Below are 23082 nucleotides of genomic sequence, written 5' to 3' on the forward strand. Positions count from 1 at the left end.
TTTGGTGAGAATACGCAAGGGAAATGAATGGAAGACAGCTTTCAAGACGTCCTTAGGGCATTTCGAATATCTGGTAATGACTTTCGGATTGACCAATGCTCCCGCAGTGTTTCAGAGTTTCATCAATGACGTCTTAAGAGATATGTTGAACGTCTGTTGTTTTGTTTATCTTGATGACATTTTCATTTTCTCGCGTTCCGCAGAGGAACACCAACGACACGTCCGGGCCGTCTTGCAACGCTTACTTGAAAACAAATTGTACGTCAAGGCGCAAAAGTGCGAGTTTCACAAAAATTCAGTTCAGTTCTTAGGCTTTATAGTCGAGAAAGGGCAGATTAAGGCCGATCCGGCCAAGACCCGTGCCGTGGTAGAATGGCCGACACCCACTAACTGTGAATAGTTGCAGTGTTTCCTGGGTTTCGCGAACTTTTACCGCCAGTTCATTAAGAATTACAGCCGCCAAGCATAACCCCTCACTCGCCTCACATCTGTCAAGACACCCTTTAGGTGGGATCAAGGAGCTGAAACCGCTTTCCATGTTCTCAAACGAGCCTTCACGAACCCGCCTGTATTGCGTCATCCTAACCCTGAATTTCCTTTTATCGTAGAGGTGAACGCTTCTGATTCAGGAGTGGGGGAGGCGTTATCTCAGCATTCTCCAGTCGACCAGAGACTCCATCCCTGCGTCTTCTTTTCCCGCCGGCTTAGTTCGGCCAAAGCAAACTACGACGTGGGTAATCTGAAACTGTTGGTGTTGGTCCTAGCATTACAAGAATGGAAACACTGGCTGGAGGGCTCCATAGAACCGTTCACCCTGTACACTGATCATAAGAATCTCTCATACATCCGGACTATAAAGAGACATAATCCCCGCCAAGCACATTGGTCCCTACTGCTGAGCCGATATAATTACACCCTAACATATCGCCCTGGTTCCAAGAACACCAAGCCAGATGCCCTGTCACGCGTCCATGATTCGGTGGAGGAGAGGCCCGGACCTGACAACGTGGTGCCAGACCATTGTATGGTGGGATCCTTGCAGTGGGAGATAGAACAAAGGATCCAGGGGGGCACAGGACGATGCAGAGATCCCGTCTGGGTGCCCAGCAGTCCGGTTGTTTGTGCCGGCTCAACTTCGCTCTGAGGTGTTACAGTGGGGCCACTCCTCCAAGGTGGCATGCCATCGTCGTACCCTCTGGCTCATTGCCCAATGTTTTTGGTGGCCAGAGTTGGGGAATGATGTCACGGACTTTGTCAAGGCCTGCCCCACCTGCGCATCGGGTAAAGCGTCGCATCAGTCTCCAGCGAGATTGTTGCACCCATTGCCAACACCCCTACGACCGTGGTCACACATAGCCCTGGACTTTGTCACTGGTCTGCCTGCCTCTCGTGGCAACTCCGGCATACTCACCATTGTGGATCGCTTCTCCAAATCCGCTCACTTTGTCACCTTGCCTAAACTTGCGTCTGCGATAGAGACGGACAACTTACTTGTGCTTCATGCTTTCAGGCTTCATGGAATCCCGGCTGACTTAGTGTCCGACCGAGGTCTACAGTTCGTGTCCCGGGCGTGGAAGCGCTTCTGCCGGTCCCTGGGGGTTACGTCGAGCCTGCCATGCCACCCTCAGTCCAATGGTCAGTCGGAGTGGACGAATCCGGTCCGGAAGTTGCCCTGTGGTGCGTGTGCCTCCATCGGCCATCCTCGTGGGCCGACCATCTGCCCTGGGTGGAATATGCACACAACACGCTGGTCTCGTCTGCCACGGGGCGCTCTCCCTTCATGTCCGCCTATGGCTACCAGCCGCCACTATTTTGGTCCCAGGAGGGGGCGGTGGAGGTTCCGTCTGTCCAGCTCCATCTTAAGCGGGCAAATCGCATCTGGAGGTAGGCCAGGGCGGCCTTGTTCTGCATTGCCGAGCGCAATCGACACCCGGCCTCGGTCTACCAAGTGGGCGATAAAGTGTGGTTGTCAACGCGCGATCTCAACCCGGCAGGAACGTCCCGTAAACTTGGCCCGCGGTTCGTGGGTTCATTCGAGGTGGAGGCACTCATTAACCCGGTGTCAGTCAGGCTCAAACTGCACCCCACCATGAAGAGCCGTGCGGTGTTCCATGTGTCCCTGTGTCGTCGTGTCCTCTGGTTCCTCCTTCCACACCTCCTCCTCCTCCAAAAATCATTGACGGTGGTCTAGTGTACACGGTGTGGGAAATATTGGACTCTAGGCGCAGGGGCAGGGGGTTCCAGTACCTGGTCGACTGAGAAGGCTATGATCCGGAGGAGCGTCAGTGGGTCCCCTGCTCCTGGATCGTGTGTCCATCCCTCATTCGGGATTTCCACGCGTCTCATCCTTCCAAGCCAGGAGGCGTCCGTTAAGGGAGGGGGGGGCGAGGAAGGGGGGTACTGCCATGGTCCGTTTTTGTTTTTGTCCAGCTGAATGGGGTCCATGGCTGGTGAGACGCGCCCACCAGCCACGCAACTGTCACTCGTCATGTTCTTGATTACGCGACTACTTAAGGACTCCATGTCGTCTACTCAGTGTCGGAAGATTCCCCTTGCTCATGCTCATGATCCCAAGCTGCGAATTGTTAGACTTCTCGTTTTTGCCTTCTGTGATTTATGTCCTTATTCCATTCGGAAGTGTTTTCTTTGTTAATTGATTATTTTGTTTGTGCTTTTTCGTGAATTGGTTTTCCTTGTGCTTCAGCGGCAAGCAATTTTTGTTTAGCGGATTTTATTACAACACGACTTCTGTGGGCCGACGCCAACAACAGAGCAACAACGGTTTCTCATCAAGACCCAATCGATGAGGGAGAGAAGAGAGAGAGAGAGAGAGATTAAGAGAGAGAGAGGAGAGAGAGAGAGAGACTGTCTCGCAGGCTTTACATTGAAGGTGCGAACGTGTCCTGTGATTCGATAATCACTTGAGTGCTGAGATGTCAGAGTTCTTAAACACAACACTTGGTGCATAGTTGCGATTTACCACATATGCTCTTGCTGTTTCGGTGTAAAACTGGGGTACATAAAAAACACATTTTGGTTTTTAATAAACTAGAGTTCGTTGACTATGCCGCCACAATCCACACTAGACACGACACTATGTTAGTGCACCACAACGGGACATCGCGTGTGACGTTCCATCAGACGCACACAGTAGCCTGTGTTTGCTAACTACAGCTAGCTTCCAGAGACGTTCTGGTCGTAAATTAAATCAGTCATCAGTCGCAATGTGCTTCCTTTTTAAATAGTTCGTTTATTACCACCGTGCTGCAATGAAATAGAGGTTTACATCGTATTAATAATTGTGCGTATGCAGTTTGTTTCCAGCACAGACATGAGAGAGGGCCTCTGCTTCACATGGCGTTACAAATCAATTCTATTTTTTTTTTTATATTGATGCACATTTTAAGGAGTCTATATCGATATAGAATAGATTTTCGTTGGATCTTTACATCCCTTCTAAATAGTAATAAAGATGTAAGAACATGGATGTGGATCCTTTCGTCCTCAATCCAGAGTTCGATAGTGAATTTGAAGTGCACAAGCACCACACAGACCCAAAGATGTTTGCGGGTTTCAGGTGGGTAAATAAAAAGCTTAATGTCTTTGGGTGTTTCATTTTCTTCAAAACTTGGTAGTCATGTTGCTGCTCTTATTTGTTGGTGTATGTGTGGGTATTGCCAATCAATGCACACAGAAGAAGATAACGTTGGATAAATCATCACCATACAATACAACTTTATTTTCATAGCGCATTTTAGCTGTTGCAGCTGTAACACACATCAATAATGATTGAATTACACAACTTTACTAGAACTGACAAAACATTTACAAGTCCTTAACACTAATATTAAATACATATTTATCAGAATAAATTCATAAATTGATATAACAATTACTTGACCTTGAGAAACAAAGCAGTTAGATTCAGGAGAATAACAAAAATGCCCCATCATGTGGCAATCTTTCTTCAGGATTGATGTGCATATTTGCACTGGAGACGGAAAGCTCTCTAATCTCATTGTACACTGAGTTAAATGACAATGAAGGGCATTGGGATTCATTCTGATTCTGCTTTCATCCTCTCAGTGCACAGCAAATGGAACACACACGCATAAAAAAAAAAAAAATCAAACCTGAGCTGTATTTTCATATGCACCTTATACAGAGAAATTGAAACGATTGATGATGATTTGGCGCATGTGGTTCACTGAGCAGGAAGAAAAATGCCTAACAAAAAGGGTGTCGTGTAATTATTGTCATGCAGAACTTGCTTGAAGACACCCACTTGGTTAATTTCACCTAGTCTATAGTCTTCGGTTTGGGGGCTGTTGCAGCTGAAAACCTGTCATCACTAAAAAATCGCCTCTCCCTCTCCCTTTTGGCCGTCATGCGACAAAATGTAGTTGGCAATGGGGTACGGCCGCTGGAGGCCGTTGATGGCCAACACTGGCCTGGAAATAAACTGGCCATTTGGGAAAATGTAGAGAAAATACTCGATGGTCACCCTGCTGGTGACAAGTGCCATATACGCCAATCGATTCATCTTTAACACTTATTTGCTCAGAATATAACACAGGTGAAATTGCTCAAACAGAAAATGAATAAAAATGGCAATGTTCAGCATTCAAGCTATCCACTCATCATCTCACCAATCAAATTGTTGTTTTTTACTATATCTTCATTCATTTTCAATCATTTCACAGTCAATTCACTTCTGTCATTCCTACAGAGAAAGACATTGCTGTTCAGATTGCCAAAAGTGGGATTCTGCCTATCCTTACTCAGTCTTTACAAAATAAAAGCAGACTAAGCTGCCAGGTTGCCTTGTTGGTGGCTGAAATGGCCCGGGAAGGTAGGACAAAGTATAAATCTTTACTGTATTCAATGAATAATTTGTACATAAAATTACAACATGTCTTTGGAGGTTGTTTTAGAATTTGAGAGGGTACATTTTTATCTTTTTGTCTTTTAGGTGCAGTCAGGGGCTTGTGTATTGAGGCAGGCTTGGTGAAGGTGCTGGTTCCTCATCTGGAAAGTAGTGAGCCAGAGATGCTGCTCAATACTGGCAGAGCAATTGGTCGCATTTGCTTTGACAACCGTAAGTTTTCATTCACACTGAAATAAATATATTTCATATATTTTATTAGCACGCGGCACCATGGTCTCACTGTTCAGAGGTTATTCCGTCCTTCCTGCCTGCGTGGGTTTTCTCCGGGTACTCCGGTTTCTTCCCACATTCCAAAAACATGTTTGATTGAACCCTCTAAATTGGCCCTAGGTGAGCGCGGATGGTTGTTCGTCTATGTGTGCCCTGCGATTGGCTGGCAACCAGTCTAGGGTGTACCTAGCCTACTGCCATAAGACAGCTGGGATAGGCTCCAGCACCCCCGCGACCCTAGTGAGGATAAGCGGCTTAGATAATGGATGAATGGATATTTTATTATTATCCTTTCATGTTCCTCAAGGTCAAATTCAAAGACTAAAAAAAAAATTATAAAATGCTTAATGAAAGATTGCATGAATACAGAAAAGTGCAGTCGACCCTTAATCCAGTGGACCCAGAACCAACAGACCCCAGATTCAATGGACAGGAAATAAGTGTCCAGTCCTCTCATCACACTCCCGTGTATCGTACCTTTGAAAATCTGTTAGTTCCAGAACAGGCAGCAGTTCGTCACAACGGCAGTAAATGGTGCGGTGGCGCCATCAACAAACAGTAACTCATTTTGTCTTTCCACCTTGCTGGTTTTACTGGTTAAACATTGCACCAATGTGGTGACAATGTTGGTAGGGGCAACTTTCCCATCAAAACAATGCATGGGCAGACATTGTAGCCATGTTAGCAGGGGAGAGAGCCTCTTCAAATGTAATTGAGCAAAGGTGTTAGTTTAGTGTTCGCCATAGGCACGTCGCTTCGGAAGCGTGTCCTATCATCCTATCATTTATACCTGTGGCTGTTGTTTTTTTTTTTTTTTGCTTGAGTGAGTAGTGCACACACCTCTTGGCCATTCTATTTTTTGGTACAGTACAGAGTTTTTTTTTTGTTGTAAATTTCTTATGTTTGGCCTGTACATTGGGGTTCACCCCGGTGGACGAGAGTGTAGCCTCCCTCCGCCTTAGGGTGTGGGGACGGGTCCAGACTGTTATTTGTGCATATGCACCAAACAGCAGTTCCGAGTACCTACCCTATTTGAAATCCTTGGAGGGTGTGCTGGAGAGCGCTCCGCCTGGGGACTCCCTCATTCTGCTCAGGGACTTTAATGTTCACATGGGCAATGACAGTCAGAACTGGAAGAGCGTGATTGGGAGGAATGGCCCCCTGAGTCTGAATGGTGTTCTTTTACTGGACTTCTGTGCTTGTTAAGAACTCACCATAATGTTTTTTCCAAGAGCTGCTCGCGCATATTGTGCAGAGTGGTCTTCAAAAGTGGTCTGTTTTTTTTTTTACAACTTTTGCTTGCTTGTAGGTTTAATATTACCGTAATCTGTTACGGGTGACATTGTCTCTTCTTCTGCCCATGTGTGTCAATTTGGGCACACATTCACACACTAGACTGTGACAGTGGCTACAGCATTAGTTTGTCTCCCTTTATACCTTTAGTAACTAAAGCTTAATTTTTTTTTGTCTTGTCTTGCATGACAATTATTTTTACTGTGGAAGGCATGAAGATATGTGGTAGGAAATATTCAGTTTGAAGCTCCACATCCTTCACCTTTCACTTTAATCCTTTCAGGCACGCTAAAGGAGCCTACCATCTCATTCCCACCAAAACATCACTCTTGTTGACTTCACAGCTTTGTTTGTGACATGGAGGCCATCCACCAATTGTTCAAAACTCATGAGAAAATCCTCAGCTTTGTTAAAATGTCTTTGGCTCATCGATCCATAAAGGTTTATCCCAGGATTTTTGAGTTCCTATTCTTCTTGCTGATGGATGGTTGCTCATCGTTTAGTGTACCGTCTGTTCATTGCATTTCCTGCTGTCCCCAAGAGGTTGTCGTTGCCATCACAATTTTATGGTCTTTTCGGCGGTCAAAATGTTTCTGTCGTCAACAGCTGTTGTTTTTCTTGGTCCTCCCCTTTATCATCTGTTACTTTGTGCACCACTGCTTTCTGGGCAAAGTACAAAAATCAGTCCCTCGCGTTGAAAGTATTTTGTTTAATTATGTTAATGGCGCACTTCAGATTGACAAGGCACAACAAATAAATCTCTGCTGTTACTCCTCTGATGTACCAAGTTTCCTGAAATGCCTTGTTAATTTTTTATCAGAATGCTCTGTCACAGTGCAAATGATCCTGAATGACGATATTTCTCTCACTCCACACAGCATACCAGCAGGATCAGTTAGTTCACTCAGGTGTGATCCTCAAGCTGGTGTCTATCATGAAGAAACATCCAGAGAATGATCCCCTGGTCAACGTCTGTGTGCTGGCTCTCTGTAATTTGGCAGACATGGGTAAGCATTGATACATGATGGCCCATTGGTACGTAGTAGGTCAAATTACATTCAAAAACACAAATGTGCATTCCTATGTAAACTAATATAGTTTTAAGTTGGTTGAAATAAGGTCTTAATTACATGATGTTTTTAGTAGTACACTGATACAATGCTGAACAAATATACTAGACCACCTAGCATAAAAATGTTTTAGTATGGACTATTTTCTATTCACTGAGCTCTTGACATTTCAGAGTGACACAGTTTTTATACCCAAATTTGAGTTTGTTCAACGGGCTTCTCTGAGAAGTCAGAAACTAATCTGAAATTATTATTATTAAAATTAATTTTTCATTCACGAATGAAAGTAAATAATGTAAAGTTATATGATAACGAAGAAACAATAATATACCAAATTTTGTATTCTTTTAAACCGTATATTTCAAACTTCAATATTAATACACTACACCGCATTGACGATGTGGTGTTCAGAACATGAATGAAGATTTCATTTAGGGAAGATGTGGCATTTACTTTAGTTGTGTGATGGTCTCGTAGATTTGTGCTGGGCCGTAGGTACTTTTAATATCCTATAATACGTCAAAGTAATCAGATATGTATCACCAATTACATTGTCAACCTCCTTTCAAAACCCATGTGTTTTCAGATTCTGCAAAGGATGCTCTCATTGAAGTTGATGTGGGAGATGTACTAATATTTCAGTTGAAACGAGCACCTGATGCTGAACGTCAACATATCATTCTGGAAATACTAGCCTCTCTGGCCGAGAATGGTATGATGTGTATACTTTCTGAGAACTCTTGAATGGAGAATAAGAAATAATACACTTAAGGTAAGGTGTTTGGACCCAAATATTTACTATTTAGATTAAGGATGTTATGGTGATGTTCTACATCACAAATTATCAATGCATTCTTCAGAAAAAAAATAAGTTTAGGCTGAAAGCAATAGGTGGCACGGTGAACTACAGGTTATCACAATGGCCTCATAGTGCAGAAGTCGTGGGTTCAATTCCGGCTGTGGCCTTCCTATGTGGAGTTTGCATGCTCTCCCCGTGCCTGCGTGGGTTTCTTCCGGTACTCCAGTTTCCTCCCACATTCCAAAAACATGCATGGCAGGTTGATTGGACATTCTAAATTTCCCCTAGGTGTGAGTGTGAGCACGGATGGTTGTTTGTCTTTGTGTGCCCTGCGATTGGCTGGAAACCAGTTTGGGGTGTCACCCGCCTTTTGTCATTTTCATTTTTCAACATTTTAGTACACAATATGTAGCAAAAGAAATAAAACAGTCACTGGCGGGAATATTTTCCTGTGTGATCAGAAAAGGTGCAAAGCTGCACACTTTTTTGGCGATGCAGATTCTCCCATTATCTTAAGTGCGTCACTTACCCACTTTCAAATGTGCACACCCTGGGGGGAGTGACGTTGAAATCAGCCTGACAGTGCTGTCTGTGCTCGCATTCCCCAATAGACTCAAGGCCTCTAACGGAAAGTCAATGCATGCTGTCTGTTTGCTGTAGCGCGCCACATCGTCAAGTTGGAGCTGTTATTGGGGGGTTCTGGGGGCAAGTTCGGCCAATTCTATTGTAGAATCTGGTCGTGCTGTCAGGATAAATGATCACTCTGATTGGCTGCCTGTTAGCAAATTAGTACACTAGACAAGTAGGGGAAGTAAAAAAAGTGGATAAACAGTGAATATTTAAGCTATTCCTCAATAACTAAATGACTACGCTATTTTTTCACATCTCCTCTATCTCTCGTGAACATCTCTACTTATGTTCCAATTCAACCTTTGAAAATAACAACAATTGAGCTTTTTCTTCCCTTTAGACATGCATGATAGAGAAAATACTGAAAAAACTACAACCAATCGCCACCAAAACTAGGGTGCACATCTCTACCCCTGCCTTCATCATTATCTGAAAATATCAAAACAATCACTCCATGATTTTGGATTTTATTAGTGTTCAGTAATTGCATCACCATTTAAAAAACAACAACTTATAACTTGATGTAAAAAGAACTACGACCAATCGCCACCAAAATTCATATGCACATCTTTACCTACGCCCACCTTAGCGTCTGATAATATTAAAAAAATATTGCTCCAATATTCAAGATTTTATGGCCATCCTCACCATTGTTTTTGATCAGAATTAATATCGCTTCATGAGGAAAACTTTTAATGTCCATTAAATCCAAAATATTGAATTGATTGTTTTGATATTTCGATGTGGGCATAGATAGAGATGTGCACATTTTGCTGGCGATTGGTCATAGTTTTCAAACATTAAGCCACATAAGGCATATTAGACAGTGACTTTTTACATGTGTTTGTTAATGTAGTGTGAGCATTTATCATGACTTATCATTCAGAAATATAAAATTTTGCTTGTGAATTGTTGCGCGTTTGTGGATTTTTGAGACAAACCTCACGCAGTTTCAAGAAATTTGCACGTGACAATTCTACATTTTGTTGCTGTCTCTATCAAGTGGGAACGAGACATCTTCCATTTATCGTTTGTCATTATCCACACCGCTTATCCTGTGCATGGTTGTGGGAGGGTGCTGGAGCCGATCTCAGCTGACTGCATGTATCAGTGAACGAGGAGGGAGCTTACTTGTTTAATAAGGGAATAGGAATGTTCTTCATTTCCGAAGCAACAATAGACAACATAGCAACTCCACCAACAACTGAAGAACAACAAAAACTTTGAATTGGAATTTTGTAAAACCTTCTGAATTGTAAGTTGTGACACTTGGTCCATGGAGTTGACCAGTTACTGCTCGTAACACAGTTTACGACATGCATGCCTGCAGGCATATGTGGTGTGATATGCACAGATTTACAGTCATATATTGGAACATGTTTTTCTTTTTTGTTACTTTGACTTCAGAAATAAACGTGAACAAAATTGGCCAAGCTCCAGTAGGACAACTAACACAACATTTCCGCGGAGTTTCCTTGTCAGTTTGTTAATCATTTTGATAAATGAACCAAACTGGGTTTAAACTCGCAGCAGTGTCACCCATTTTGCGTATGTAACATAAATTAATAGGTGCATGTTAAATCCAGCTAAAATTGGAAAAACTACCACACTTGTCATTAAAGGGACTCTTGAGTTGGCAAAATATTGGTGTTTATAACATAAGAGTGTATGTAAAAAGGACACTAAAATTCACCACTAAAATACACCCTCCTAAAAGTATTGGTTGTGATTTAGGTTTTTTTAGGGACGAGATTTATTAGAAATTGGCCTGCTGCCTTTTGGAGCAGGTAGCCAATGCTGTGACCTCCACCAAGCCCCATTATCGTGGACAACTGCCATCCAGGCAGCCAAGGAATCTCTGTGTGTCGCTGTCACACTCTCCGGATCTGTCTGCCACGGTCGCATGCAGTCTATTTAGCCGTAGTGGGGCGAATGCTTTAATTCTGTTCATCCAGAGATGCAGTGCTGTTGCGGTATCACTGTGCTAACCGGTGTGCGTCAATTTCTGATAAATAGCACAGAGTTGGCTTGTTGAAATTTCAAAGTTGGACTTGGAAAGACCACCGGACTTCCAGGGATTAGGCCGACCCTTCAGCTGAACGTGGCCTTTTAAAGCACTTTGTTTTAAGATAGGCAGTTGAGGGCGTACCTGATAGACAGAGGTGGTCTTCGGGGAAAAAGTAAGTCAAGCTAACACTTACAAATTTAAAAACAATAAAAAAACATCTTTAGTTGTATAGGGCATTTCACAACAGCCGCAACTGTAACAAAGCGCAAAACATGGTGTATTATATAACAACCTATGAACAATTCAGCTTAGGAAAGGCCTCTCGGAGGATCTGAAGGTGACTTACAAAAAAAAATAGACAGAAGTGACAGAAACTGTGTGGTCAGACTTGATTGAATTGATATAGGTTACATACGGGCAAAAAAAATTTATCAGATTTGAGTCGCATTTGCCAGCAGTCTGCACAGAGCCTAATGTTACAAGTGCAGGAAAACACATATGTTAACCAGTGGTTCTGTCCCAACAGATATACTGAAGTTTCAGTTTGTTGAATCAGGGGTACCAGAGGCATTGTCTGAGCTGATCAGGGGTCTTCAGGGATGTTCAGACCCTCAGACCCTTTGCAGTATCAAGATTGCCTCTAACCTCATTGTATCGCTGCTTTTAGGAGGTGAGTGCTATGCAAGGTGAAACTTTGGTTTAAATACTCTGATTTAATGTTTTTCTCTTAGCTTTTTTGATACTACAAGGTTGGATATCAATACATAAGTACTGTGTGTGTGTGGGTGTGCGTGTGCGTGTGTGTGCGTGTATGTGTCAGATGAGTCCATGCAAAAGTGTTTCGGTGAAGGCGCAGGTATGGTGTACCAGGATGTTCTGTCCTGGCTGCAGAGCTCCAACACTCAGCTGCAGTTGTCCGGAGCCTTGGCTATTGGGAACTTTGCCAGAAATGGTAAAATATTTTTCTGTAAAGTTCATATTCAACCATTTGTATCAGATCATTTTCCACATGATAATAAATAATAATTTCTCCTTTTATTGTTCTATTTTTCATGCCAGACAGTAATTGTGTGAAGATGATGGACCTCGGGGTGGTTCCTCACATCTTGAGTATGTTAGAACAGCATATTGACGAAGGAGATGTGTCTGTTCTCCATGCTGGATTGAGCGCACTACGAAATTTAGCCATTCCAGGTACTGATTAAAATGATCCTTGTGAATTTTATTTATTAAAGAAACACTAATCATGTCATAGAAAAACTGAAATGTGAAAGTACAATTTGGTTGATTTACAGAATATTGACACAGGTGGTATTATACAGTATATTATACAATACAATACCATACAATACAATACAATACAACATTATTTATATGGTGCATTTCACAACAGCTGGAGCTCGAACAAAGCGCTTTCCATATGGTGTAATATAAACTATCGGGAAATTAGAACACATATTAAAACACACAAACACATATATTCAGTTCAATTCAAATTCCAGCGACCTTTGTGAGGATGTGGCATTTTTGCACACACCATTTGGGCTGATGTTTTCTTACACTAAAACAGAATTACACTTTAGAATGGTCAAATGTGGCTTTTTATAGAAGTGTCTGCTACGGGTCCTTCAGCATTCTCCTACTAATCCACTGGCCTTATTTAGACCCTTATATTATGATGTACATGCATACTCATAATTGCATTATTTCATGTAATTTTCCACATACAAACCATCTCTATGGTAAAGCAACAAAGCAATCTTGATAGCATTAAGGCAAATAGTGACAGTTGTGGACGATTTATCCATCAGTGTGGCCATTTTGGCCCTTTGGTATAGGGGTTCTATCAATGGCTTCCTGTTTGTGTACCCTGAGCTGGGAGGAGACACCTTCACTCATTGCCAGACCCTATTTCAGATGTCAGAAAATATCTTGCACCGCTGGCTGCAAATGTCTGCCAAACAATCTAGTGGTGAATGATGTGGAGTATTAAAATTAAATTTCACTTGCCCATTTGTTAATATTCAACCTCTATCTTGTGCTATTTGACAACTGTGCGTGCTGCCCATGGAGTTTGTTACAGCTGTATAGACGCTTAGTGAATATAAAAAGTATATAAAGAGGCGTGCACATAAAAGATTTTGTTATGGTTCTCAGATGAGCATCATAGGTTGTTGATGGGTACTATTTTTTCCCCCAATCCACCAACCTCTTGGATGAACCTAAAGATTTATAGCACATGTGGCTAACGTAGTGCTCGTGGGCCATATCCGGCCTGTCCACTGTCTCTGCAGCCTTTAAAAGTTATACTATTATGTCAACTATGCACTGCTTTTATTTTGAATGACCATGTGTGTCAGCAATGCAAGCGAACAAGAGCAGCAACTTGGTTTTAGAGTTGCCAAACTAAACAAATTGTTGCTGTTATCAGTGACTTCTCTAACCATTCTAGCAACTGTGGTCCACGTGTTAGCAACAATCTCATATTAGCAGCAATCATATTTCCTGCACAGTGGAGGTTAGAGAGGAATTTGCCCTTGGAATAATTTGCTAGTCCTAAGAAATTGTCACAAATTGTTGGAATCTGCCAGTCAGTATATATCTTATCCTCTCAAAATGCAATGTGTCAGTTAGGCCTTCTAGCCACATTTTCACTGTTGGTACTTTTGTACTTTTTTATTTTCCATGATGGAACCCTTTTGTCTAAAAACAAGAAACTGGTAAAAATAACACAACTTGTTTTCAGTACATTTTAGTTATATTTTGCAGAGAGCAATTATACAAAAAATGCAAATGCTGTCTGTTTCGAAGCTCCCAATAAGGTACGCATGATGGACGAGGTCGTGGCCAAGAGGATAAAGAGCCTTCTGCGATCTGATATGCCTCCAGTTCAATTCAAATTGCTGGGTACGCTACGCATGATGGTTGATGGACAAGGTGAACATCTATTTGTGAATAATCACTTATAGTATTGAATGCATTAATCCTCCAATGAATGGTGGGTCACTTTCACTGGGGTCCTCCTCACTTGGTCGCAGGGAAAGTGGTCTATAACTTCTTTGTAAAGTTACATTCTGTCCATTTGCACCAAATTCCCTTTCACCAATTCTCTCAACAATTAAACAGCTATTTTTATGGACCATGCACAAGATGAGTTATGTATTTATTTATTTTTTTTGTTGTTCTTTTGTGTGTTTTGCAGAGGAAGCAGCCCTGGTACTGGGAACTGATGCAACTCTCCTATGTCGGGTTACAGAGTGGTGTGAAGCCAAAAACCACATAGGACTAACTGGAGAAGCCAGTCGTTTCTTATCTGCTCTTATAAGGCACAGCCGCAGGCCAGTGAGTTGTTTTCTGTTTTCGTCCAAACTAAGCCCCAATGGAGATATAGGTGGGCGCCTCAGTAAATTTCCGCCATTCGCCAGTGGCTAGGTCACCCGTCCATCATCTTCAGTCCGTCATTATTTCAAGCCAAAACAAACTGTAATTGTCCATCCAGTCCATCACTTGGTCATTGCTAAATTAAACGGCTCTTCCATCGCCTCTAAATTAGACTTCGTCACCACTATGAATGGAGTGCATTTATACTTGTATATCAGTGTAGCTATATCATATGGTGACAGCCCAAAGAGCTTTACAAAGCTCCACATTCACTTATTTGCAAACCTAATCTATTGAACTGTTAAGTACAGTGGGAGGCAGCCACCAGCGTTTAGTATACCGGCCACTGTTTTAACTCCAAAATCACCAAAAGGTTTTACTTTCAACTTTAAAGTGGCTTACTTAATCCAGGATGCCGCTCCGTTGTAGTTACGTTGCTTATTTTCTAATTTCTCCAAAATGAATGGATAAAAAGAAAATGATAACTAATTTCAGTTTCATGATCAATAAATATATAAACTGAGCTTGTTAGTGAAAAATAGGCAATCTTGGCTGACCAGATCCTTTCAGTTTACCGTCATTCGTCAACAAAACAGGCGTCAGTTTGTGACAGGTTTTACGGATCTTCCGTCAGTATTGATGAAATGCCCATCTCTGGAGATATCAATACATCTATGCATTACTGTCCTCAGGTCATTGTTGTACACTAAATAAATCAGTTATTTTAATTTTCATTTACTATCATTGTTGCGCTTACATCAACGGTCCTTGTTTTTTTTCCTTATTGATAGGGTGTCATTCATGCTATAGTAAAGGCAGATGGAATTCGCCACCTTATTTCCATGTCCAAAAGTGAGCATGACATCATGCAGAATGAGGCCCTGGTTGCCTTGGCAATTTCATCTGCTATCAACATTGGTAAGGTATTGTAATTCTGCTCAATAGTTCAGCTTCTTAATTCAACAGAGGTCAGAGAGCGAGTTGCCATCTTATACTGCACTTACTATTTTTTAGTACGGGTCATGCCGATTTCATTTAGACCTAATGCCAAGGAGTTTTTCACGACAAACAACAATTTTGTAATTTTCAACCATTCATTAAAAACATTGCTTTTTGCTGAAACACGGACTATACAAGTAGAAGTTGAGTAATATTACAACCAATCCCAGTAACACTAGTTAAAATGCATGTATACCTTTGGCTAACAGACAGTATCGTTTCTTAGGACATGAACATGCGTGCTATACAGGTACAGTAAATGCAACATACAAGAAATGCTCCCAACTACCAGCAATTGGTTTAGTATAATACTGAAGTATTGTACCAGAAGTACAAAATCACAATATTTTAGAAGAAATTTTTTTACAAGGCAAAACCAAAACCGACATGAGAATAAATGGGTTTTAACTTGCAAAATCCATTTTATGGAGCTCAGGAATTGCATCTCATGATAATAAATGAAAAAAAAAATGTAAATTAAATAATTACGATTCATGAGATTCAGTTCCAGACAAGTAGCACAGAAGTAAAAAAAAGTATAGCTTGTTAAAAGTGATCTGATTTACAAATGTGTACTTAACGTTAATGAAAAGATAAATCTATTAGCAGAGGGACGTGTTGAAATTTTGGTGTTTCACACTAGGGTTGCCAACTCCCTGAAAAATAAATAATACAATACAATACCACTTTTTGTATATAGCGTATGTCACAACAGCTGGAGCTGTAACAAAGCGCTTTCCATATGGTGTAATATAAATTAGCGGGAAATTAGAACACAAATTAAAACACAAACACATACATAATAGATTCCAGAAGAACAGCAGAGCAGTGACAAGGGACTCCTTATCGGCAGGGACGGCTGACTTGATTGCCTTCAACCTTCCATGCGTAATTCCTTTAAGATATTTATTTATTTTGGTGGGTGAAACAATTTTTTATGAATTCAACATGTGTTGAATACGATGCACATTTTTTGTAATGGTATGAACACATGAAAAGAAAATTACTTTAATACAAACTAACACGATTAACTTACTCAAAATACATATCTCTCAAACAGAAACCTTTCCTGCTTAACTTAAAACAGTATAAATGATTGTAAAACAATAAATAACAAGCAGGACATTTATCATGTGACTTATGAGCAGCAACATGATTTTTCCATTTATATTTCCTCTGAAATCTTGCTGCTATGAGGAGCAGTTTGACTTTGACTAAAGCAGAATAAAACTTTGAGCAAGGCATGTCATATTTGAGGCTCACAATGAGCTCACCTTTAATCAGTTCAGCAGAACATTTGTTTTAAACACCCCCCCCACTTATACTTCATAAAGGAGAAAATACTCTCCACAAACCCAGTCGAAGAGGGGATGCTGAGGACTAAGGTATATCGACTGCCTGTATACTAATGTATACCATTATGCATATCTGCGTGAACTTGTGAATAATTGTCAGGCTGTGTGTGTATTCTCTAATATTCATCACCACCTACTGCGTTACCTGGTCGCGCAGTATTCGGGTCTATGAAAATTCTATCATGGCGGAATGCAAAGTGCATGGATGTCTCAATAAGAAACGAAAAAACAAAGAGTTGCACTACTTTTGCATGCCAAAGCGTGTTGTGTATCTGCAGCGGTGGGGGTCAGTCATAATGCGTGATAGCTCAAAAGACCGATCTCGCCATTTCAGTGCCAATGTCGGTACTAGATTTGATCGGCTAACAAGATTGTACCGGGGTCCTTCGGTGGCCTGCACGCCTGCTGGTGATGTCAGCTTTAATCACGCATTTCTTCAATGGAATACTTAGCCTTTGTGTTTTTTTTTTTTAGCCTCTGGCTGTTTTGTTTGCACATTTTGACTCACTAAACACACCTTCAAGGAGAAACACCTCATTGTCACTCCTAGAATTCCTTGTTCTGTTGCAGTTGATTGTGTGAGGAAAGAATAAAGAAGGCAAAACAATTCCACGTGCATTAAACAATGTTTTTGTGTGTTTTTGACCATAGAGTTCGTGAAGGATCTCTTTACGGAGACAGAGCTACTGAAAATGCTGAAGAAGATGTTGGAAGATCCCACAGGCACAGCTGAAGTCAAGTACAATGCATTATGTCTCATCTGCAGTGTGGCCAACAGTGGTATGCCTCACTTTAAATCGTACAGTATATTGTACCTCCATTCATTTGCAACCTCTTGCAGGTTGAAGATTGTCTCTAATGAACAACATTTTATATAAAACGTCAAACATGTTTACCAAGGAAAAGGCTTACCCAACTACTAAATGCCACTGGCTAAAGATGTATTAGGCTCATCAAAGTTCCAGACTAAACAAACAATTTCAAGATGTTTTTGAGAGCAACAACATATTCAACTTACTTGCTAATTCACCCTATTTCATTACTTGACCTGTCAAATATGTTAAAGCTATCTGATATATATTAACAACTCCATGGACAATATTTATTAATTGCATCTGCAGCTCATACTTATTTCATCAGGCAAATTACCCCAAATCAAACCCCTCTCGTGTCAAATCACAAAGGTATTCCATGCATGTTTAATATATCTGAGATTGATTGGTGCAATACTCCAGCCTCTATTTGCTATTGACTCCGTGAGCCTTATACGATCAGGTGTGATTTGCTCGCAGTCCCCAAATCCCGTCTGATCTCCAAGCGTGTTCAAATCTTTTCATTTGTTTCTATGTCGATTGTTTTACCCATCTCCTCAATGCTGCGTTATTGTCTTCTTTCAAAAAGAGTGGTGCCTTGAGACACGACTTTAATTTATTCTCAAGTCATCTTTTCCCATTACAATGAAAGAAAATTCCATTAATATATTCCACTTTGACCCCAAAAAAACAACACAAATTTCTGCAATGTGTATTTCAATGAGGAAAGCTAGCACTCCATAGTATTGTACTTCATAAAATAAAGATATAGTTTAATAGTATTAAACATAATTATTTAACCGTTTTTGTCACATTCCATCGATTGAATGATGCTCCTTCAGGTGTGCCCATCTTGGCCACCTGGGAGCAGTATAAGAGACACAGATAGATTGATTCATTATTATAAATCCCAGGTGAGTTTTAAATATGATAAGACTAGCTGATGCATGCCGTCCTGTTTGGATGCAGAAGCCAAACATAAGGCAGCTGGGTGTGCCCTGCCTAGAATTCAAATATAGTCGCAAGATTAACTGCTTTCCAAACTCTGTCGTGTCAGATGTGAAGCAATGAAAAATCTCAAAAGCTCTGAGGCCTCTCAGTACCTACACAGTAATGAAGTTGTTCAAGTTTTGTTAAAAGATGTTGGACACAGTCTTAATTAGCTTCAAGCAGACATAGGCGCGAGCCAAACCTGCTAATTCCTACTGTATGGTAACCACCTGACCTGGGACGCTTCATGTAAACAACTTTCACGTCGCTCGATGTCATAAAACTGCAATCAATTTAAACCAAAATGTGTGTGTCTCTGGTTATGTCGACTTCAACCACAGCAAATATTAGAACAATCGTCCTAATATTTTGGATTTTATGAGAAAAACGACTTCCTCTTCATAGGCGCTCATTAATGACAACAAATAAAATCCATTAAATCTAAATTATTGTGGGATCCTTCAAATAATTTCATTGGGTGTCTAATACTAAAGTGTGGTGTCTCCCTGTCAGATTTAAATGCCCTGACGCTTTTGGGAGAGCGGTTACTGCGCTTACTGAAATGACCAAGGCCAGAAGAAACCAGGCAAGATTGTTCATTTTTAGCGGGCGCGAGCAGGAGAGAGGCAAAGAGCAGACAGGCGACTCGCTCAGTTCAGCTCCGCGCATCCTCTAGCCTTCCGCCCCGCCGCCTCCTCTTTTATTAGAGCTTGAAGCAGACTCATAACGAAACTTAAGGAAACAGAAACTTAACTCTAGAGCAAAAATGTAAGTGTGTGCAATTATTAATACAATTAGTGTATAAAAACATGATTAGAAATACACAAACTAATTATATAAGGTTACTTGAGGTTATTATGATCTTCAGGTCATCTTACATTTCCCCCCTGTTGTGGATTTCTAAACATCAAATAAATCATGACCTACGGCTTTAAGACAGGTCATCATAAGGAAATCATACAACAGTGTGATCATCAGGGAGGGGCGAAAACCCTCGTTAGGGGAAAATTCCCCTCCTCCCTTCCGCATGGAACGAGAACCTCATGGTCTGATGACCACCTGGGAATAAAACATATAAATAAACATTTCAATATACCTAGTGAAAAATAACAAAACTGTCTCCACGCAGAGCTTGCCTCTGGGGTGACTTGGTGGAGGCCCCTTGCCTCGTTGTAGGAGGGGACAGCCGTCCTTTCCTCCCGGATCTTCATGTGTGGTGTGTATGTGCACGTGTTGGGGCCGGGACAGTTAAGTCTATGTGTTTTTAGGTTTCAGTGTCCAGTTCGAGTTCGTCATTCTCAACATCAATCAGGTTGTAATGGTACATTTGGGCAACAAACATACAATTAACCATCGTCTTTGTCATAGGAACAATGCAGCATGAACAGACGACACATAACAAAATGAAAACCACAATTCAAAATGAAAACTATAATTATCCCGATAAATTGTGTCTTTCAAATTCTTCATAGTGGCCAGAACATTAGTAATTGTTTCATTTTCATTAAAAATGTAAATGCAGTCATGTTCTCCAATCAGGGTGTAAGGTTTGCTTTACCGGCAGCGCCGGAAAAGCAGGGTTGGACTCTACAAACGCAGGCACAGAGAAGCAAGATTCGTAGACAAGGAATTTATTATTCCAACTGGAAAAACTATAGACAAAAACAGATCAATACAAACCATCACGCGGTGCCGAAAGTACACCAGAAATCGCTGGTGGAAAACTCACACCAGGAAAACAACGCGGAAAACAGAAAGTGCTTGCAAAAGGCAAGAAACACAAACCGAACGAAAATTGCTGACCACGAAAGGGTAAGGTGAGACAACCAATTGGTGAGCAAACACGGCCGAGAAGGACAAAGGCTGGATGCGTAGTCAATGGACGGAAACGAGGTCGAGAAACACGTAAAGCAGATAACAAGAGCGGGAGAATAAACACTTGGGACATGAACATGAATAATCCGACGCTGAGACGTCAGCGTGGCGTGTTTAAGTAGCCAGGTAATCATGATATCAATGGGCAACAGGTGCGTGGCAGGTGGGCGCGTCTCTCCAGCCGTGACGACAAGACAGGAAACAGGTGCTGGAGTGAACGCCCCCACGTCAGCTGAGCAGACAATAACAAAAACATGAAGCATGACAAAAACGGATCATGACAGTACCCCCCCCCCCCTTAACGGACGCCTCCTGGCGGACCACCTGGCTTGCCCGGGTGAGTAGCGTGGAAATCCCGAATAAGTGAGGGACACACGATCCAGGAGCAGGGAAACCATTGTCGCTCCTTCGGTCCATAGCCCTCCCAGTCGACCAGGTACTGGAACCCCCTGCCCCTGCGCCTAGAGTCCAAGATCTCCCGCACCGTGTACACAGGACCGCCATCGATGATTCTCGGCGGCGGAGGTAGGGTGGATGGAGGAACCAGAGGGCATGATGAGACCGGCTTGAGCAGGGACACGTGGAAAATCGGATGCATTTTCATGGTGGGAGGAAGCTTGAGCTTCACTGCAATGGGATTAGTGACTGAGTCCACCTCCAGCGGACCTACAAAGCGTGGACCCAGTTTGCGGGACGTTCCTGCCAAGTTGAGGTCACAGGTAGATAGCCATACCTTATCTCCGGCCTTGTACGTCGGGGCCGGACGTCGACGGCAATCAGCGATCCGCCGATTGCGTTCGGAGGTGCGGGACAAGGCCGACCTGGCCTTCCGCCAAACGCGATGTGCCCGCTTCAGGTGGAGCTGGACAGAAGGAACCTCAACCATCCCCTCCTGTGATGGGAACAGCGGCGGCTGGTAGCCGTAGGCGGTCATGAAGGGTGAACGCCCCGTGGCCGACGAGACCAGCGTGTTGTGCGCGTATTCCACCCAAGGTAGATGGTCGGCCCATGAAGACAGTCGATCGAGGCAAACGCACCGTAAGGCGGCCTCCAGGTCCTGGTCTGTCCTCTCGGACTGTCCGTTGGACTGAGGGTGGTAACCGGAGGATAGGCTCGATGTGGCCCCCAGGGACCGGCAGAAGCGCTTCCATACCCGTGACACGAATTGCGGCCCTCGGTCGGACACCATGTCGGTGGGTATTCCGTGAAGCCTGAAAACATGAAGCACAAGCAGGTTGGCAGTCTCTAGGGCCGACGGAAGTTTAGGCAGGGCAATGAAATGGGCAGACTTGGAGAAGCGATCTATGACGGTGAGTATGATGGAGTTGCCCCTAGAGACAGGCAGACCCGTGACAAAGTCCAGTGCTATGTGAGACCAGGGTCGTGGGGGTATCGGCAAGGGATGCAGGAGTCCCGCTGGAGGTTGATGCGAAGCTTTACTTGACGCGCAGGCGGGGCATGCCTTGACGAGGTCTGTGATGTCCTTTCCCATCTCCGGCCACCAGAAGCGTTGAGCGATGAGCCCGAGGGTACGGCGGACGCCGGGATGGCATGCCACTCTGGAGGAGTGGCCCCATTTCAGCACTTCGGAGCGCAGCTGGACCGGCACAAATAACCGGCCCTCAGGACAACCGGACGGACTGTCGGCCTCATCCTGTGCCCCTTGGATCCGCTGCTCGATTTCCCACCGCAAGGATCCTACCAGGCGGTGGTCTGGTACTACGCTGTCGGGTCCCGGTCCCTCCTCGACCGGATCATGGATGCATGACAGAGCGTCTAGCTTGGTGTTTCTGGACCCCGGGCGATAGGTTAAAGTGTAATTGAGGAGGAGAGGAGCAAAGACCATCGTGCAAGACGTGGGTTGAGTCTCTTAACAGTTCGGATGTACGCAAGGTTCTTGTGGTCGGTGTACACGGTGAACGGTTCGTGGGCGCCCTCCAGCCAGTGTCTCCATTCTTGTAGAGCGAGAACTACGGCCAGTAGTTCCCGGTTTCCCACATCGTAGTTGGCCTCGGCCGGACTGAGGCGGCGGGAAAAGAAGGCGCAGGGATGGAGCTTCTGGTCGACTGGGGAACGCTGGGACAGCACCGCACCCACTGCTGAATCAGATGCGTCCACCTCTACAATGAAAGACATTTCGGGGTTAGGGTGACACAGTACAGGCGGGTTGGTGAAGGCACGCTTAAGACTACTAAAAGCGGTTTCCGCCCCTTGATCCCACGTAAAACGAGTCTTGACAGACGTAAGACGAGTAAGAGGTAACGCACGGCGACTGTAGTCTTTAATGAAGCGACGGTAGAAATTCGCAAAACCCAAAAAGCGCTGCTGCTGCTTTCGGTTGGTGGGAGTCGGCCACTCTAATACGGCGCGAGTCTTGGCCGGATCGGCCTTAATCTGCCCCTCCTCCACGATGAACCCTAGAAATTGGACCGAGCCGGTGTGGAACTCACATTTTTCGGCCTTGACGTAGAGTCTGTTTTCTAATAGCCGTTGCAATATGGCCCGGACATGTTGGTGGTGTTCCTCCACTGAGCGCGAGAAAATTAATATGTCGTCAAGCTACACGAAACAACAGACATTGAGCATGTCGCGTAATACGTCGTTGATGAGACTTTGAAAGACTGCGGGGGCGTTGGTCAAGCCGAACGGCATTACTAGGTACTCGAAGTGCCCTAGGGGGTGTCTTGAACGCGGTCTTCCACTCGTTCCCCT

General features: G+C 43.2%; 1 protein-coding gene across 10 annotated transcripts in view; it reads left to right on the forward strand.

Annotated features, from left to right (window-relative positions):
• LOC148331436 (rap1 GTPase-GDP dissociation stimulator 1-A) overlaps positions 1 to 23082 on the forward strand; it is a 39701-nt gene that overhangs the window by 10616 nt on the left and 6003 nt on the right. For 3 of the 10 annotated variants that reach the window (XM_088304120.1, XM_088304121.1, XM_088304122.1), the window contains 11 exons: positions 4730 to 4852; positions 4973 to 5098; positions 7330 to 7458; positions 8108 to 8233; positions 11485 to 11628; positions 11779 to 11910; positions 12018 to 12152; positions 13770 to 13895; positions 14161 to 14300; positions 15131 to 15257; positions 17345 to 17473. In XM_088304120.1, the coding sequence (XP_088160246.1) occupies positions 4730 to 4852; positions 4973 to 5098; positions 7330 to 7458; positions 8108 to 8233; positions 11485 to 11628; positions 11779 to 11910; positions 12018 to 12152; positions 13770 to 13895; positions 14161 to 14300; positions 15131 to 15257; positions 17345 to 17473 (1437 nt within the window). Of the gene's footprint in view, positions 1 to 608; positions 1678 to 2385; positions 2891 to 4729; positions 4853 to 4972; positions 5099 to 7329; positions 7459 to 8107; positions 8234 to 11484; positions 11629 to 11778; positions 11911 to 12017; positions 12153 to 13769; positions 13896 to 14160; positions 14301 to 15130; positions 15263 to 17344; positions 17474 to 23082 lie in introns of those variants that run through there. The other 7 variants (XM_088304128.1, XM_088304127.1, XM_088304129.1 and 4 more) reach the window with 6 other exon arrangements.

This window comes from Idiotropiscis lumnitzeri, chromosome 9 (assembly GCF_059441095.1).
Source record: "Idiotropiscis lumnitzeri isolate Australia: NSW breed Sydney's pygmy pipehorse chromosome 9, RoL_Ilum_1.0, whole genome shotgun sequence".
In the NCBI taxonomy this organism is placed as follows: Eukaryota; Metazoa; Chordata; class Actinopteri; order Syngnathiformes; family Syngnathidae; genus Idiotropiscis; species Idiotropiscis lumnitzeri.